Source organism: Sinocyclocheilus anshuiensis, unplaced genomic scaffold (genome assembly GCF_001515605.1).
Source record: "Sinocyclocheilus anshuiensis isolate Anshui unplaced genomic scaffold, SAMN03320099.WGS_v1.1 scaffold478, whole genome shotgun sequence".
Taxonomy (NCBI): Eukaryota; Metazoa; Chordata; class Actinopteri; order Cypriniformes; family Cyprinidae; genus Sinocyclocheilus; species Sinocyclocheilus anshuiensis.
This window is the reverse complement of record NW_015542376.1, coordinates 1246130-1263458: the sequence shown is the minus strand read 5'-3', so window position 1 is coordinate 1263458 and position 17329 is coordinate 1246130. Positions and strand designations below refer to the sequence as shown.

General features: G+C 36.6%; 4 protein-coding genes and 1 pseudogene across 4 annotated transcripts in view; all 5 read right to left on the bottom strand.

The window, feature by feature from the left end:
- LOC107692319 (isocitrate dehydrogenase [NAD] subunit beta, mitochondrial-like) overlaps positions 1-1013 on the bottom strand; it is a 23750-nt gene extending 22737 nt beyond the window's left edge. Inside the window, exons 1-3 of the mRNA XM_016491301.1 lie at positions 954-1013; positions 743-812; positions 622-676 (exon numbers count right to left, since the gene is read on the bottom strand). Of these exons, the coding sequence (XP_016346787.1) occupies positions 622-676; positions 743-812; positions 954-1013 (185 nt within the window). The remainder of the gene's footprint in view (positions 1-621; positions 677-742; positions 813-953) is intronic.
- Positions 1014-1032: 19 nt separating this feature from the next.
- On the bottom strand, positions 1033-4822 carry LOC107692318 (P2X purinoceptor 4-like). Its single transcript, XM_016491300.1, has 9 exons — positions 4751-4822; positions 4423-4495; positions 4221-4317; positions 4012-4092; positions 3744-3897; positions 3541-3656; positions 3360-3453; positions 3195-3264; positions 1033-1127 (listed from the first exon to the last, which is right to left on the bottom strand). Exons 1-9 carry the CDS (start codon positions 4790-4792, stop codon positions 1033-1035), a joined length of 822 nt encoding a protein of 273 aa, XP_016346786.1. The 5' UTR covers positions 4793-4822.
- A 3589-nt stretch (positions 4823-8411) lies between these two features.
- On the bottom strand, positions 8412-11557 carry LOC107692331 (glutathione S-transferase theta-1-like; annotated as a pseudogene).
- Positions 11558-12128: 571 nt separating this feature from the next.
- Positions 12129-14242, bottom strand: LOC107692330 (D-dopachrome decarboxylase-like). Its single transcript, XM_016491312.1, has 3 exons — positions 14051-14242; positions 13749-13924; positions 12129-12854 (listed from the first exon to the last, which is right to left on the bottom strand). The coding sequence occupies exons 1-3, from the start codon at positions 14156-14158 to the stop codon at positions 12782-12784; spliced, it is 357 nt and encodes a 118-aa protein (XP_016346798.1). The 5' UTR covers positions 14159-14242; the 3' UTR covers positions 12129-12781.
- Positions 14243-14772: 530 nt separating this feature from the next.
- Positions 14773-17087, bottom strand: LOC107692329 (coiled-coil-helix-coiled-coil-helix domain-containing protein 10, mitochondrial-like). The gene is made up of 4 exons (XM_016491311.1): positions 16879-17087; positions 16053-16287; positions 15216-15357; positions 14773-14957 (listed from the first exon to the last, which is right to left on the bottom strand). The coding sequence occupies exons 1-4, from the start codon at positions 16920-16922 to the stop codon at positions 14938-14940; spliced, it is 441 nt and encodes a 146-aa protein (XP_016346797.1). The 5' UTR covers positions 16923-17087; the 3' UTR covers positions 14773-14937.
- Between the last annotated feature and the right edge of the window lie 242 nt (positions 17088-17329).

Here is a 17329-nt window from a genome sequence, read left to right as displayed (position 1 = left end):
AAAAAAAAAGTGTCTCACACGGCTCCGGGGGGTGAACAAAGGCCTTCTGTAGCGAATCGATGCATTTTGGTAAGAAAAATATCCATATTCAAAACATAATCACTTGAAACTTGTGAATCCATAAGAATCGTTAGAAGACAGAATCGCGATTCATATATGAATAGATTTTTACGTGCAACTCTAGTTTTTCTCTTCCTCTTCTCTAAAGCAGTGCAGCAGTTTATCTGGGTTTGTTACGTCATGAACCCGGGAAGTAACTTGTTGTTTTTGTAGGCATTAAACTGCCAGAATTTTAAAAGACGATATCTCCGTTTGCATTGAACTTTCAGCTTCGTAACTTTGCAGATATTGTTTATGATCAAACAGCAACATTACACACTAACTAACGTTAAAAAAGTGAAATCGCAATGAACCACCCCTTTAAAGAAGTACCTCAGTACTGAAGTACCATAGGAGTGTGAATCTTTCCTAAGCACAGAAAGAACTGAATCAACATTTCTTTTAAATGCCAAATTAGCATTTGTCAGTACAGTACATCAAAATATAAATAAGCTTGCACTAATTTAACATTTTAAATTGAGAGCCAAAATATTACGACATGATCAGCAGTTAAAATGTTACCCTTGATGGCGACTCTGTTGTTCTTCATGGAGGACAACACCTCTTCTAGTTTCTCCTCACTGGCCATGTTCTGCACCTCACTCAAATGAAACTCCTCAAACTCCACAGGAACATCAGCTGCCTAGAGGATGAGGCGAAAAAGGCAGTAGGAACAAGTGAGATGCAAGTATAAGCCATGAAAGAGGGCTGAGCTGGAACACAGGATGAAGGATGAGAAGAAGGCCACTAATGGTTAGATTTTTAACCCTAAACACTAAAGCCTATTATATCATATTCAGTGTTAAAGTTTACTTGTGTCTGAAAAAAACATGACTGAGAAAGTGCATCAGTACCTTGAAAACCTCTTTGACAGCAGTCATCAGCTCAGGTCCAACTCCATCTCCAGGAACCATGGTGACCTTAAAGGTGCTGTCAGCCCGTGCCGGGGGAGTCTCCGAAACATTCTGACTGGAGGTCAAACTCAAAGAGCGAGCACACAACGGCTGCAACCAGGCACCACTCAGACCCTGAGGGGTCAAAAATGTCACAGGTCAAGTACTATTATGGGTGGACATCATAGAGATGATCAACCAACTCTTATTTCTGGAGTGTCACAGACACATTTGACACATTTAACAGACATGACCGTTTAAGGACTATAATAAGTCAGAAATAGGTTTGTGTGAACCACCTGTACGGTTTGAAATTGCACTTCACAGATGGTGATAATTCAATATACTGTATGTTGGCCAGGAACATTTTAAGTTTACTAATAAAGAGAAAACATCCCCCTTGCATCAATTCACAAAATTATTGACAGCCCTGACAATAGACTATTTCTATCTATTTTAATTGAATTTTGAATAAGCGTTATGTAAAATAAGCTTTCATTCATTCTACATGTTATTATTCCGGTGTACCAACGAAACATGCTACCTATCAGATTGTGCTACCAAAAAAATATTTACGTTGTTTTAAGGGTAAGTTTAGGGTAAGGGTAGGTGAAGATGGGTAGGTTTAGGGTAGGGGTAGGTATAGGTATAGACCAGGGCTGTCCAAACTCGGTCCTGGAGGGCCGGTGTTGTGTAATATTCGGTTCCCGTGAAAAACTGTTCCAATGGGCGGGGTTAGTACGAATATTCATAGATTCGTTCCGCGGTGGGCGTGGCCTTTTGAACTACAAACAAGCGAATGGAAAGGATTGTGTTGTCTGTTCTTCAGCTCTTGTGTGATGAATTATTTTGAAAAGGTAATAAAGCCGAATGTTCATACGCCCCGTTTAGATGTACAGCTGTTTATGTTATTCACATAGGCTAAAATGCTTATTGTTTCGCATGTGCTTTTATCAGAACGCTTTATCATGGCCATATGACAATGTTTTGCTGTGTAGCTTACGTGGATGATACTAAACACCAAACACAGCACGAATCGAACACATTTCTTTCGTTCCTCGTTGTTTTTGTCGTTTATTTTCAAGCTGTAAACTGTGTCCCTAGTTGCTGTGTATTTTGCTGCATCATAACTTTCACAACTTTTCATAACTTTCAGTGACTGCAATTAAACTCAAATGTCGTTAGATGCATGTTCAAATACAGATTTTTTTAATGTTATCTGGTGTTGTTTTGTTGCCTTTTTTTTCTTTTTGTCAAGAACCTTGTAACAATTCAAAAAATAAATAATTAGCAACTGAGACATGTTGTTTATGTGTGTTTCTTCTGAGAGCTAAAATGCAGTTTAAGAGAAGATAGACCAAAAGGGGGAAAAAAAGTCATTTTTCCAGGACCGAGTTTGGACAGCCCTGGTATAGACATTAAAAAAGCCTCAAACCACATGAATAAGATGCTGGTAGCACAATCTGATAGGCTATCCGGTTAAGCCTATAATGTAATGTATGATACCAGCAATCTTACTATTTCATTTGAATTTTCTCTCTTTCATTAGTTGATTGTATAGTATACATAAAAGCTTCTTCATGCCATTAAAACATAAAAACAGAATATAAATTAACATATTACCATACAACATCAGTTTACCATACAACATCAGTTTACCATAGTACCACCGCTGTGTAAATGGATGTAATGGAGGTCCAAGTAAATTATTTAAGTCTCTACATCCAGACAATTTCTAAGGGACCTCTCCTGTGAGCTGTCATCTGATATTTCATGTTTTTACTATGTATCAAATGTTACACCCAATGTGTTCCAGTCCAGACTTGTCTTATACATCTAAATAACGCTGTTCGTCTCCTAGTTAATTTTTGTATTTTCCGTGCGACTCAAACAAATGAGGAATATTTCATTGTAGACGGACAGAATCGTTTTTCAAGACTCACCTTGGCCAGTTACGAGACTCCCTCTCAACGCAGCCGCCATCATGCACTGATGATGATTAACGGGAGAAAAACGGTCTCTTCCTCCTGAACTAGGAATCGTGAGGTATGCGTTTCTCTACTGACCCCTACTGGATGCAAGCGTTACCGCAGTGCTTGTCGACTCCCACTAGGGGTCCTCGGTAAACTTTACAGGGGTGCCCAAACTCGGTCCTGAATCTAATTTTTGAAATTATTGTATTCCAGTGAGTAAAAGACATACGTACCAGGCCTAAAAGTGCCAAGCCTGCACTTATATTCAGAAGTGTTGGTATGATATTGAATTTTCCTGCCTGTATTAGAAACAAAAGTGTTAAGTATGTGTTAAACACCTACATTGATGCTAACCTGCATAATATATAACATTACAAAGGTTAAAGTCTCTCACCTGGCCAAATACCAAGACATCAAAGCGAATACCATAAACCTTGATAAGTGTTTTGGTCTCTGTGCCATCAATGTCCTTGTAATATTTAGCAAATCTGTAGAGATGTAATCAAAGGACACTAATTTAATGCAACCTCACTTCCTTTCAGGAACCGCTTTTACTAACTGCAAACACCTCCTACCTGAAGTTGTACCAGGGGCCCACGTTATTTTCAGGGTCTTTGTTGTCCAGTCTGCGGAAAGTGTAACGAGGCACACGCCAGCTCTGTGGCATGTCAAGGTTACAATCCCACCAGATCTGCACTCCCATCACACACAAAATGCTATTAAAACATTTACTAATGTCAGTATTAAGACCATTTTAATTCAGCAATGTCAGATAAACATAAATTAAGTCTCTGACATGGACTGCCATAGTCTGAAAATCCTCTTCGGCTTTTTCAACAATATCTTTGAGTCTGAAGATTGGGCAGTCAGGGTCTGTCTTGCGGCTGAACACACACTGTGTCAAGTAGGAGCTATTTATAAGGATATTCCTTCTGTAAGGACATAAGGAGCATGTTTCATTCAGTTAAAACATCAACAGACAATCCACTGACTTTTTTTCCCAGCCATCTAAGTAAAAACAAAAACAATGCATTTAAAAAGCTTACTTGTTGAAGTTAAATTTGGGATAACGAATGTTATTCTTTATGAGCACAGTGAAGTTTTCAGCATCTGCCAGAAGTGGTGGACTGAGATGTCAAGAAGGAAAAAAAAACATAAACACACACACACACACACACACACACACACACACAAACACACACATATCAAATTTATATATATAAAACATTTTGAGACAAAGAGATTAGGATTTTACTTTGGAGGTTCAACAATCTTCTCTAAAGGACACCAGGACAGCACTTCACAAGTCTTCACCGTGTCATTGTAATTGACACATCTGCCTGTCCGAACACCTGTAAAAATAAAATGTTTTATGTATGTGTCAAATAGATGGGATTGCAAAGATGACAAGTCACAGTTAGTGTCATCTTGCATTTAATGTATATACTGAGCCATACCATTTCCACGAGCATCATTGAAGCCCCTTTTGCAGTCCCTGTGAGAAGTGCATATGGATGCTGGGGTCGGATTCTAAGTTACTCAAGTTAAAATAAGATTAAGATACATGATACAAGATACTGACACAGAACAATTCAAGCAGTATTCTCTAATTCTGCTACTTGTTGGTTCAGCTTTTTTTTCTCTATTGTTTAAAATAATTACATTTTACAATTACATTAAAATCAGTTAACTATTTGGTATTTGATTTCAGCGAGTAATGTTTGTTTTAATCATATACTTTTTATTAAGTGACAAAAGAGCACTATGCCTCCCATAATGACTCACCTCAGCACATTTGGACTGTGTTTGATTTGGGGTGATGTTCATATTGGTCAGCACAAAGAATTATCCATCCTCCTGAAACATTTAAAAGCATGTGATTTCAAGTAATAACTAAAAATAGCTATGCTTCCTCATAACTGAATAATGCCAGAGGCATGAACATTTTTAATTTCCTTAAAGACAGTGTAAACTGCTAAATCACATTTACTGCTGTTAGTAAACAGTATGGTCAAATGTTTTTTGTGCAGTTTTCATACAAAAAAATAAAAATTTAAATAGTGTATAGGACATTTCTCAAACAAATGTCTTAACAATATTTCAAATTAGAACATTTAAATGAGATTTTTCAAATAATTTAGTCATTAAAATGCAAAATCTCCTAAAAATTTAACAGAAACAGCACCACTGAGTTCTCACTTGACATTATTTAATGCAGCGTACAACTGTTAGCATGTTTGTATAGGCAAATTTTGTGGTTTCTGTACTTTTCCAAACAACCTGATATTTACTCATGTTACGTTTCTTTTGAAATGTTAAATGCTAGTTGACCAGTGTGACCAGTTTTGAATACAAGTTAGTTTCCTGATTTGTAAAGTCATTTCTATTTCTATTTGAAATGACTTGTAATTAATCAAGTTTAATTATTTGACAGTACTAGTTTCAGTGATTAAACACCTTTTAAACAAACACCTTTTTAAAAAATGTTTCTAACATTTCAGCATAAGAGGAAAAATCATAGCCTGTATTAGAGAGGGCCCTTGAACTATGACAAGTCTGAATGACTCTGAACCTATAAAGTTTGAAAACCACTGGTTTAAGATCATTAAAGCAAACTTGTTACACCCAACACTGATTGTCCAAAAGACATTGTTCAAATCTGTGTATATTAATGCCAAAAGGTTGCACACAGCCCTTGAGTAAACAGTGAACACAATACAAGGTATGAGCATGCAGGTGCAGCCATATCCTCTTCATAACCCATGAAGGTGGTGGCACCAGTGAGGTTAGTGTGCATTTAAATCGTCTAGCCCATGGGGTGTCAAACTCAATTCCAGGGTTGGAGTTTTGTTCCAACCCTGCTCCAACACACATACGTGACCCATGCTGGCAAAATGAGTTGGAATGCGCACGGGCTAATTTTGAGCTACACGCCAAAAAAATAAATTAATTAATCAATAAAAAAAAATGCAATTTTATTCAAATTTGAGGTTTTCACAAAAATGAGTTCATTAAGCCCTTGTCTAGCAATCCCAATGCTCCAACAGTGTTGGGTAAGTTACTCAAAAAAAATAATTGATTACAAATTACTTATTACTACTTGAAAACTGTAATTTGATTACATTACTGAATGTAAAAAGTAATCAGATTACTAATTACTTTACTTTCAAGTTACTTTGAAAACATATCAAACCTAAAAAAAAAACACTTCAACGTGAAAATTGTAGTTCTTTCAGTAATTTAATATTGACTGAAAATGATTACAAAGGTATGAAAACAGCAACTTGACTTTAAGATTTAATCAATTTCTAAAACTTAACATTCTTAGTATAAACCTGTCGTACAATGTAAAATGTATCTTTAAATGTGCCTATATAGTGTTTTATATACAACATTGCTTGCTGAGTGTAGGGTATGCAGGGTTTGAATTTAACTTTTTCACTCACCAGCCAATTTGGCTACTAAATTTTTAAGTTACCGGCCATTCATAATTTCTACTAGCCAAAAAAATTAAACAAATAAATTATGAAAAAAAAACATAGTTTGAGGTAAGCCAACAGCTTGAGGCTGTCCACACTGGATGCGACAAAGTGACCATTGCAAATCATTTGTACTTTGTCAAACAGTAGGCCTACGTCGTAAATAGAACGAGGCATCAGTTTACTGTCGGGGATTTGTCGTGCTGTGCTGTGCCACATCCAGTGTAGGCCGCATCACCGATTATAATGGGTTCTATAGTATTTTGTCGCATCTGGTGTAGACACTGTGCGAGTCTTCAGGCATTTTTTGACTTTTCGTTATTGCTTCAATGCAAAGGAAACCAGTGCGCCCGCCACGCCATTATTTGTTGCGTAGTGACGGGTACAGGGCTGGACTGGGGTTAAAATTTGTCCCTGGACAAATCCAGCCTACCCGGCCCTCAAGGTCCCCTGTGAATGTTTCACTGTGTTATAGGGCCTTCAATTGGAGTAAGTAAATAAATAAATACATGAGGACAAAAACAAATAATTATATATTACTGAATTCACAGCAAATGCAACAAACTAATAGCCTACTGCATTTTTGTCACATAGAAATGCACTTGACAGTATAAGCATTGATTTTGTGCTAGAACATAGGAAATTTACTGCTAATAAATGCTGTCATCCTTTCCTCACCCTCATGTCTTTCCAAACCTGTATGACTTACTTTCTTCTGTAAAACACAAAAGATATTTTGTAGAATGTTACCAAACCATTTTGGTTACTCTTGATTTCTACTGTATGGACAAACATTTCTTGAATTTCTCAAAATATCTTCTTTTATGTTCCACAGAAGAAAGAAATTCATACAGGTTTGGAATGACATGATGCTGAGTAGCCTAAATGAAGACAGTTTTAATTTTTGGGTGAATTTTGCAATATACTCGATAATGTCATGATGTCTCACGAGTTCAGTATTTGCGCTAAACCTGCGCAAATTTGGCTTGCATACATGCAACTTCCCCAAGAAATTAATGAGTGAACATAACTTACGAAAAGTACCCCGCCAAATTGGCTAGTTATTTGACAGCGTTCCCCGCCACAGCTGATTTTTACCCGCATTTGGCGGGTTGGCGGGTGTTAGTTTCAAACCCTGAGGGTATGTATATGCTGGCTTAACTGTGTGAGCATTAAAGACAGAAAAAACCCTTAATAAAGTGAAAACGGTTCTGATAACATTTGAAAACAGTATTGACGAACATACAGTGCATATTTGAATGCTAAAAATGAATCTTGCTTCTTTGTTTACGGAGGTGATGTGGGCGTTTACAGGTTCGCGCGTCTCACGTGGATGATTACCCGTATGAATAGCGCACTGCGCGTGGGCTTGATCATGAGCTCAGGCGGGAAAGACTGGACCTTGCGTTGGTTTCATACGGATTACTTCATCAGAGAATATTTGTTTTAGATAAGACGTACTTAATTTAAAAGTAGACACTTCAAGCTTTCCATAGATATGTTTCTCATGTCTGTGTGTGAATGATTCGCTGAGTTTTGGTTAATTTTAGTGATGCATTTCAGAAAGAAATTGGCAGAGACAGGGTGCGCTGAAAGCACAATCTTTTGTTGATATTGTGGCTTTCCACGATGCCGCAGAGCGGTACTTACACACTTCCCACTAAATTGTCATCTCACTTTCTGAGATTGGAGATCATGTACTACTCAAGAACAGATTTAAAGCAATAGTTGACATCCAAATAAGGATTAACCATATGATGGCTTTGTATGAGAAATTGAGTAATTGTTTAGTTATTGTTCCAGTTTTTACTATCTGTTCCTCTTAATAGAAAACCACAATGCCCAACAAGAGTTAATTTTAATGCAGTACATGTAAACATGGAAAAATAAAATACAAATAAGAGAATCTAAGTGGAAAAAAACCCTGAATAATGAACTTGTAGAGAAGAGGGTAAATACACCACTGAGACTGATAACAAAAGATACATTTATTGACAATATTAGAGAGATTTAATGGAAATGCTGCTGACTGAATGGACCCCTTTTCTCTACAAGAAATGAACAAAATGCTATTCCTTATCATGCGGAGTATTCTGCAGGAAATCATATAATATCTGATTACATTCCATAAACACAGAGGGAGGAAACATTCCTCCCAGCTCCTTCCCATGGGTGTTAAGTGATTTTCTGGAACAATGCTGTATTGAGTGTCTGTGTTATTGCCAAGTTTTTAAAATGATAAGGTCACAGTGAATGCAGCAATTCAGAATTTGAGAGCGAACACAGCTGGAAACGTTCAAAGTTTGCTTCTTTTTATGAGGTCGAGTTAACACAGAAAGGTTGATTATTGCATTCATTCACTGAAATATGACAAAAGCTATATGTCATATTCAACTTAACCTGATTTCATTCTTAGTGATTACACAAAATGGAAAGTGTATTTAGAAAATTATAAAGTAGCTTTTTTTTCATGAATAAATGTCTGTTTTAACCAACAATGTCTACCAGTTTGTTTATGAGAGGAAATATCTCAAAATTTTGGGTTTAAAGTGTTCCATCTTTTTGGGGTCCATGGTTTTCACTGCCTCCTGGGCATAGAGGATTGCCTGGTGGGCCTCATCAAACAGCCCAGCCCCAATTTCTGCTCTGACTCTGTCCTTCCATGCCTTGAGCTTGGGTCTATTCTCAAACACATCCATACCAGCACCTACAGGCTGAAACAAAAAGGCCTTATCAAGTATAAATCGAGTGTCAGATATTATCTGCCTTAAATTCTCAGGTTATAATATTGCTTCATCTGAAACTGAATAATCTGCATACATACCTGCATGATTTCCACAATAGCAACCAGATCGGCCAATGAGATTTGATCACCAACAACGAATGGTCTGTCTTGCAGAAACTTCTCCTCAAAAAGGTTCAGTGATGCATTAAGATCCTCTACTGCATTGTCCATCTTTTCCTTGGGAATCTCAACTCCTAAAGCTTTTGGAATCAAGAGCTACAGCAATACAAGAAAAGTATTTAATTCAATTTATAAATAATTACACTAAAAAAGTTAGCAGTTAACTGTGTAGCAATTCTAAAGACTAGGCAGGCTTCAGTCCCAAGGTCACAAAGCAACAGGAGTGAACCATCAGCTTGGGAGTTGCTGAAATCTAAATGCTGTTCTGTTCACCACAGTAACTTTGAATGAGAATTTATAAACGTCACTCACCTTGAACCAGAGCATCTTGGATCCATACATATGGCAGAGTGTTGCCATGATAGATATTAATTTACTCTAGCACGCTTCTGCAAGTCAGCTGGGTACCAGTGGTCCGGAGTGTGGAACTTCTCAGCCAGGTAGAGCATAATCGCAACACTACAGGAAATAACAGTTCATTTACACAATGAACAGTTTCACAAGAGGCACAAAACAAACAACAGGTTTCTCTGAAACTGGACTCTTACATTCATATTTATCTAGAGCAGTGGTTTCAACCAGGGGCTTCAAGATGACTTCAAATGATTTAAACACAAAAAATAAGCTAAAACAACTTTTAAAAACAGTAAAATACGATTTAATTAAAAATAAATATTATAAATTTTTTAATAAACAACAACAAAAATGTCATAATTATTTTAGTTACTTAAAAAAAAAAGAATTTATAAAAAAAACTAAGGCACCTTCGAATATTGTTGTGGAGAGTTGAGGGCCTTGGAGTCAAAGGAAAATACTATTAAAACTACTTTGAAATCAATCGAAAACAAGCAACAACTTGCTATCCATAGACATACCTTTCAGCCAAGAAAAGGTCTCCATCTTTGATTGCTGGTGCTTTTCTAAGAAGGTTGATTTTCCCATATTCTTCACTATATTGATAACCTGAGGGACAGATCTCATATTTACGTTTTGGAAAAATACTCATGTTATAATATTAGAGTGATCCTTTATGCACACAAATGGCACAATGTAAAAACTCAAAAGACGCAGTAACGACGTAACTGTCTGCCAGATTAGCGTGACACAGCATTAAATTCTGTAATACCTGAATTCAGCCACATCTGCCTATATCAATAAACAGTGCTGGGGAAAGTTACTTTTAAAAGTAATGCATTACAATATTGCGTTACTCCATACATTTAATTATTGCAGGTTTGCGTCATATTCTGAGTTGCATTATTTTTATTCATTTTGAGGAATACTGAATCTGTTTCTTTTTTTTTGTGAGTGAGATGAATTAATGCATATTCATATTTATTTTAGAACTACAGTAACATCTGATTTCTCTCAACTTGGGGACAGGAGAGCTGTCAATCAATAAATTGGAAAAAAAAGTAACTTACGTTACTTATTTTAAAAAGGAACTCAGATATTCTCTTGTAAATTAAAAAGTAATGCGTTACTTTACTAGTTACTTGAAAAAAGTAATCTGATTACATAACTCGCGTTACTTGTAATGCGTTACTCCCAACACTGTCAATAAAAGATTGCATGCTGTAGTCTAACCACAACTTCCTCACACGTAACAGAAATATAGCCTATATAAAAAAGACCGCTGCATTTCATTATAAAAAGAACTTCTAATATAAGTCTGTAAGCTTTTCCTTCCTATGAAAAAGTTGTGATGAATGCTGCAAATTCAATGTAATTGCACTTAAAAAACAACAGTTTTAGATCAGACGATACTGTACCTTCAAAAAGCGAAATCTTCTTGTAATCGAACTGGATGTTGTTTTTCTTGGCAAAGATGTAAACAGAGCGACATGGCTGCGAAAACAAATCCAAGAAAATTTCCAAAGACATTTTCTGACAAGTACTGACTTCTATACTAAAACACAACCCAGTGAAAACTGCAATGAAATGACTACACTGCTGCACAAGTATCGCCTACTAACGTTACTACTAATTTACGCCACACCCCGCTGAGCTCTGCTCCTAAAACCATGTTCCTAAATCTCTGTTCCTAAAACCCCCATAAAGGGCACGGAATGACCTCAAGCTTTGTAAGCACTATAGTTCGACTATAAAACGAGAACTTTGTGTTTAGCTAATAAACTTTTGAATCATTTTATTTTCTTCATTCATCTCTTGCAATGAGCGCTATCTGTCGGAACTCGAGGGTATTTTAATCGTGACAAGATTATATTTTAATTTGAAGAATTGCCGTCAAAGCATTATTTTTTCTCTAAAACTAAGATATTGAAGATACCCCTACATACGCTTAAATCCTCCATTGTATGTGTGCAGGGTAAACATTTGAATTTGAGTATGTTAAATTTAGGCGAAAATACCAAAAAACGCCCTGAGCTTAAGTGGCTAATAAACTACTGTTATGACTAAAAACTTGCTTGGCAGTAAAATTGTCTATACACATTGAAAAAAAAATTGAGTAGGATTTTCAGAAATTGATAGTAAATTTCACAAATAATTACAAAGAACCATCATGTAACACTGAATTAACTGAAGTAAAAAGACTGAAATTGTATTTTCTTGTAAAACATAATCCAGTAATCTTTGAAGAATCTGTTTTTACAGTATACACTAAGGAATTGTATACACAATTACAATGTATTACATGTTTATGTGCAAAAAAAAAACAGAAAAAAAAAAACTGAGTGTTCTTCTTTTCTTCTTGAACCATGAAACATAGATCCAAACTGTTTGTCTACTGCCACCGGAAGCAAATACTACCAACCCACATCATCCCAAAACCCCTGAATGAATTACACAGCTGTTTTATTCAAGAGCATTTTTTTTTTTATTGTTTATCCATTTTAATTTTAGCAATTTTCTGAATCAATGTACTTGGCAAACACAGTTAATGATAAAGACATTAGTGAGAAAATACATTTTGTTTGTGTGCACTTATGCTCTGTACTATGCAACTGACATCCGTACAAATCAAAACTCACTCTGACTACATGGTTATGGATATTTTCTATGGCTTTTGTAGGCTGGTGATTATGGTCTGATTTGACCCGTAGATGTGGTTGACAGAGAAACTGATTGATTGAAGATGGCACTTTCTCAGGAAAAGTGACAAACACTGAGCTAATGTAATACATAATTCAATTCATACAATTAACTCTCTAACAAGTTTATCAACTTATTATTTACCTTATTGTCTAAAAATAGACACATCCAACCAACTATACGGTTTGCTATCAAAATGCTAAATGCATTTTATATTTATTTTAGTAAAGTGATTATTTTCAAATCACAGGCTACTATTCAAGAAAATTAGGAAATATTTTTAATCCTATAAGAGCAAACCAGTCCTATCACCCAGGAGCAATGCATGTCCAGCTAGTTGAATCCCAATCAGGAATCACATAAAAAGAATGTGAAGTCTCATAAGAAGCTCATCACTGTTCCTTTTTTCCCAATCTGCCATGGCTCCAGAGGGTAGAACAGTATCAAAATACTGCAACAGAACACAGAAGTGAAAGAAAATCAGGACATTATACTTTATAACACAAAATTTGGCTCCATCATAGGTCTCATTTAAGTAAACTATTTTTAAGCAAACTATTAAAGGGGTCATATGATGCTGCTAAAAAGAACATTATTTTGGCTCTAGGCATGACGAAGCAGATATCGTCCTCTTTTGGAAGGCCAAACAAAGTAGTTTCGCTTTCACAACGAAGCACATAGCATCTTCACGACATGGCGGCGGCGGCAACAATACTGCAGCGAGAATAAAAGTTACGCCTTCTTTCTTTGCGTGAACATTTGGGCGGCGTTATGCAAGTCTTCCCAGATAGTGACGTAGATATGTGGGGGCGTGTTAGAATGAGCCGTTTTAGGTAGGCGTGGCTGACTCTTAACTTTTATAAAGAATATCTCTTTGGATTTGAGACTTTAGTCTTTGCAACTTTACAGATCTTCTTTATGCACCAAGAGCTTGTAACACTCCAAAGAGAAAGGAAAAATTGAAATCGCATCATATGACCCCTTAAGCAGACCATTTTGAGGTAATGCCCCTATGAAAAATGAATGCTGATTTGCTATAATGGCAGGTAGGATTTTTAATTAAGGAGGAGGGACATTATAATTCCAGGAAGTATTTTATTGGACAAAAATAGACATGTCCATTAATGCAACGTCGATCAACAATATTTTGGTCTGTCTTTCAGAGAGAATGACTGTAACTTTTAAATGTGTATGTGTAAAAAGTTTTATTTAAAAGTCCAATTATTAGAATAATTAGATTTTAAGCACTAGTATAACTAGTAGTGGCCAATATTGAGGTAAGTAAGTAACCATTATATTCATTGTGTTTCAACCCTATGCTTTCCCGTCTTTTTTATTCATTTACCGGTCATCGCTAAGCCCAAGCTCTCCTTTCAGAAACTGGAAGATTTTGGCGCTGTGCTCCTTATTTTTCTCCGCCGTATCAGTCACTCCAATGGCAGACAAGGACATCATAAAACACGGGGAGCAAGACCCTGCGATCATCATCGGCAGGTCAGTCTTCACCACCAGATTCATCCTCTAAAGACATGAGCCATTGCATTACATGACGGCGGAGCTTTAAGATCTATGATTACTAAGGTCAAGACGGTCAAGACATTTAACGTGGAGAGAGAACCATTGCATAGCTAATGCTACAATACTCACGTCTTCCGGTTTCATCAAAGCTGCAGCCAATGTAGTACATAGTCTTTTCAGTAAGTCTTCTGGAAACTTGCTTGCAGGTAAATTTGTTTCCACATTTATGAACGGCATTATTTCACACTTACTGCTGCTGACTATTGAACTAGTGTGAGAATGACCCGATAGGGTTCTGCTTCCTTGTGATAAACCGCTTTCTATGATTGGTTGAAAGACAGAGACGCCTATTCACCGAGCTCTGTGATTGGTCAGCGTGCTGAATTACTTTCACGCCTCTTGAGCTGTCAGCAATATGAGATTTAAACAGGTTGAGTTAGTGATTGTTTATCGAAATTAATGTTACTATAGTTGCAATTTTAGAAAACATTGTTTCTATGCTGCATATTAAATCAAATCTTCTGTTCTTTCTTGTTTGTGTAAAGTAAAAAAAATGCTATCAATATTTTTGATTATCTTATGAAGACAACCAATATTTTTGGTTGTCTTCAGACAAACGCAGTGAGATTGTGCAATCAAGACCTGCTGTGCAAATGTAGTTTGGAAAGAGTGATATAACTAGTTATCAGGCTTTTGTTTTGTAACTCTATTAGATACTTGTAAATCATAAACAAGACTTTATCAAAATGGACACACTGTTCCACGTGCACATTAAACATGTAATGTGCCTAAAAGCTACACAACATTATGACATATGAATGGCATGAATAACAAAGAAAAAAAGATAAATAGCAGCTCTTTAATTGTACATCATTTACATGATCAGACATTCAAAAGTACCAATGTTTATTTAACAGCTATAAACAAGTAATTCACATTAACTGCTGGAAATATTGAGAATCTGAACCAACAGTTTATTTGACTACATTTAGTGTTTAGATCTACCACAATCTCCATCACACCAGAGATGTTACACCTAAAGGGACAAAATATCAGAAGGTCATTCCAAGAACAGGTTTTTTTATTAGTAATAGTACATAAATGCATGTGTATCTCTAACTTCATTCTTGAGTATTTTTTCTAAAACTTTCTAAAATGTCAAGAACTTTGAAACAAAATTACTATTCAGTTTGTCATTTCTTTGTGTTGTCTGTGAGATTCACATAACCGATTGCATGTTAGTTCAGTCCTAGATGAGGATCATGTCTAATGTTTGTGTTGACGGGAGGCTTACCATGTGAGAGTCTGCACTGCTTAAGAGCTTCATTGAAGCCTTCGCACAAGCTCAGATCAGCCTGAGTCGTTGCACAGTCCAGAAACTGCCTCACCTCAAAGAGACATGGGCCAGACTGAGAGGGTGGAAGTCGTGAGGGCTCCTGCAAGCCGTTAATAAACAGATAAATACAAGATGAATGGATATAACCAGTCACACTTATTAGTCTGTGCCATATTCTTCATGAATATTAAAAAAGTACATAAAAATAAATCTTATCACCACCATATATACAGTGGGTACGGAAAGTATTCAGACCCCCTTCAATTTTTCACTCTTTGTTATATTGCAGCCATTTGCTAAAATCATTTAAGTTAATTTTTTTTCCTCATTAATGTACACACAGCACCCCATATTGACAGAAAAACACAGAATTGTTGACATTTTTGCAGATTTATTAAAAAAGAAAAACTGAAATATCACATGGTTCTAAGTATTCAGACCCTTTGCTGTGACACTCATATATTTAACTCAGGTGCTGTCCATTTCTTCTGATCATCCTTGAGATGAAAGCAATTAACAAATGATTTTAGCAAATGGCTGCAATATAACAAAGAGTGAAAAATTGAAGGGGGTCTGAATACTTTCCGTACCCACTGTATATGCATGCTAGGATTGTAATTTATGTAAAACTGCACCTGAAAACCTTTTTTTTATGATAAAAAAAAAATAGGTGGCCATTACAATTTTTAAATGTAGAAAAAGTGGGCAGCAGTGTTACACTCTGTAAAAAAAAAAGTTGTGGTGATTCGTCAAAAATGTTTTTCACCAAGAAATATGGCATTTTTCAGGTATCACCTGATATGTGGGTGCTGGTTTGGGTGCCTCTGAGCTGCTGCTGCTGCCTCCACTGAAAGCACCTGTGATAGCACTGCCCATCACGTGCCCTACGGCCGAGCCGACTGCCACTCCGGCAGCTGTGGTGGCCATCTGGGCCATGAGACCTGGCTGCTTGGGCTGGGCCATGGCAGGGGCCATTGCCATCGGAGGAGGTGGTGGTGCGGGGGCTGGAGCATAGGATGGGGCAGGAGCACTGAGAAGAAAACAAGGTGAAATAAGTTCTAGAATAACCAAGTATAAAACCACTTACGTCACTATAAAATCCCATAAAAGTAGTCACTTAACTTATCTTGGCATATGCCTCGTATAGAATATACATAGAAAATAGGATATAAAGAATAAATATTTTACATTAACCAGAATCAGGAATTAACCAGAAATGTCTTTGAGCTGCTTTTGGCAACTTCAGATGGAAAGAAGATAAAGTCTTAAACCTGGTTTGCGTCATAGGCTACCAAATGACATATATTATGCATCAATAAATACATTTAAATAAATGAATACTATGCAGATATGAAGGGTTTTCCACTCCTGGTCAGTAAGAATAACATGTTTTTGGTTTGACCTTCTACCTACTGTTCTGGATGTATTTGGGATACGCAAAAGGAATAAGCAAACAAACAAACAAACAAACATTCAGTCTAATGTTTTTATGAGCAGTCCGGTGTTTTTCTTGAATAATGCTCTTCTAACGTTATCCCTACATTTTGTCAAAGTTAGCTTGCAGCTCGCCAACGCAGTGTGCGTTACAATACTATCAGCCAAGTGAAAGTGTCTGAGATACCTTGCTTGTGCTGGTGAAGGACGACTGCGACTTCCTCTTGCCATTCCAAAAGTAGATCGTAACCGCAATCAATCCCCAATTATTCTTATAAGGTCGCAAACAAGCGCTAAGGTAGTTAGATCCACTCTATCCACGGACAGACTCCTGAAAGACAGCCGGTTGACGCACGTGCCTTTGACCTTGTGGTTATTAGTGATGTCCGGTTCGCGAACGAATCGTTCGATTTAACCACATCACTGCCTGTTACTGTATTTGGGTGCTTAGTTGCAAAACTTAATTGTAAACTTTTCAGATCATGATTATGATGTTTTAACTGACTGAATTATGAATACTAACTTTATATATTTGAATGTGTATTTTCATCCCGGCCCGGGACGATAGACTTGATATCATTACGTCATCGCGAAAGACGTCATTACGTTAGGGCGTAAAAGAACCGATTAACCGTTTT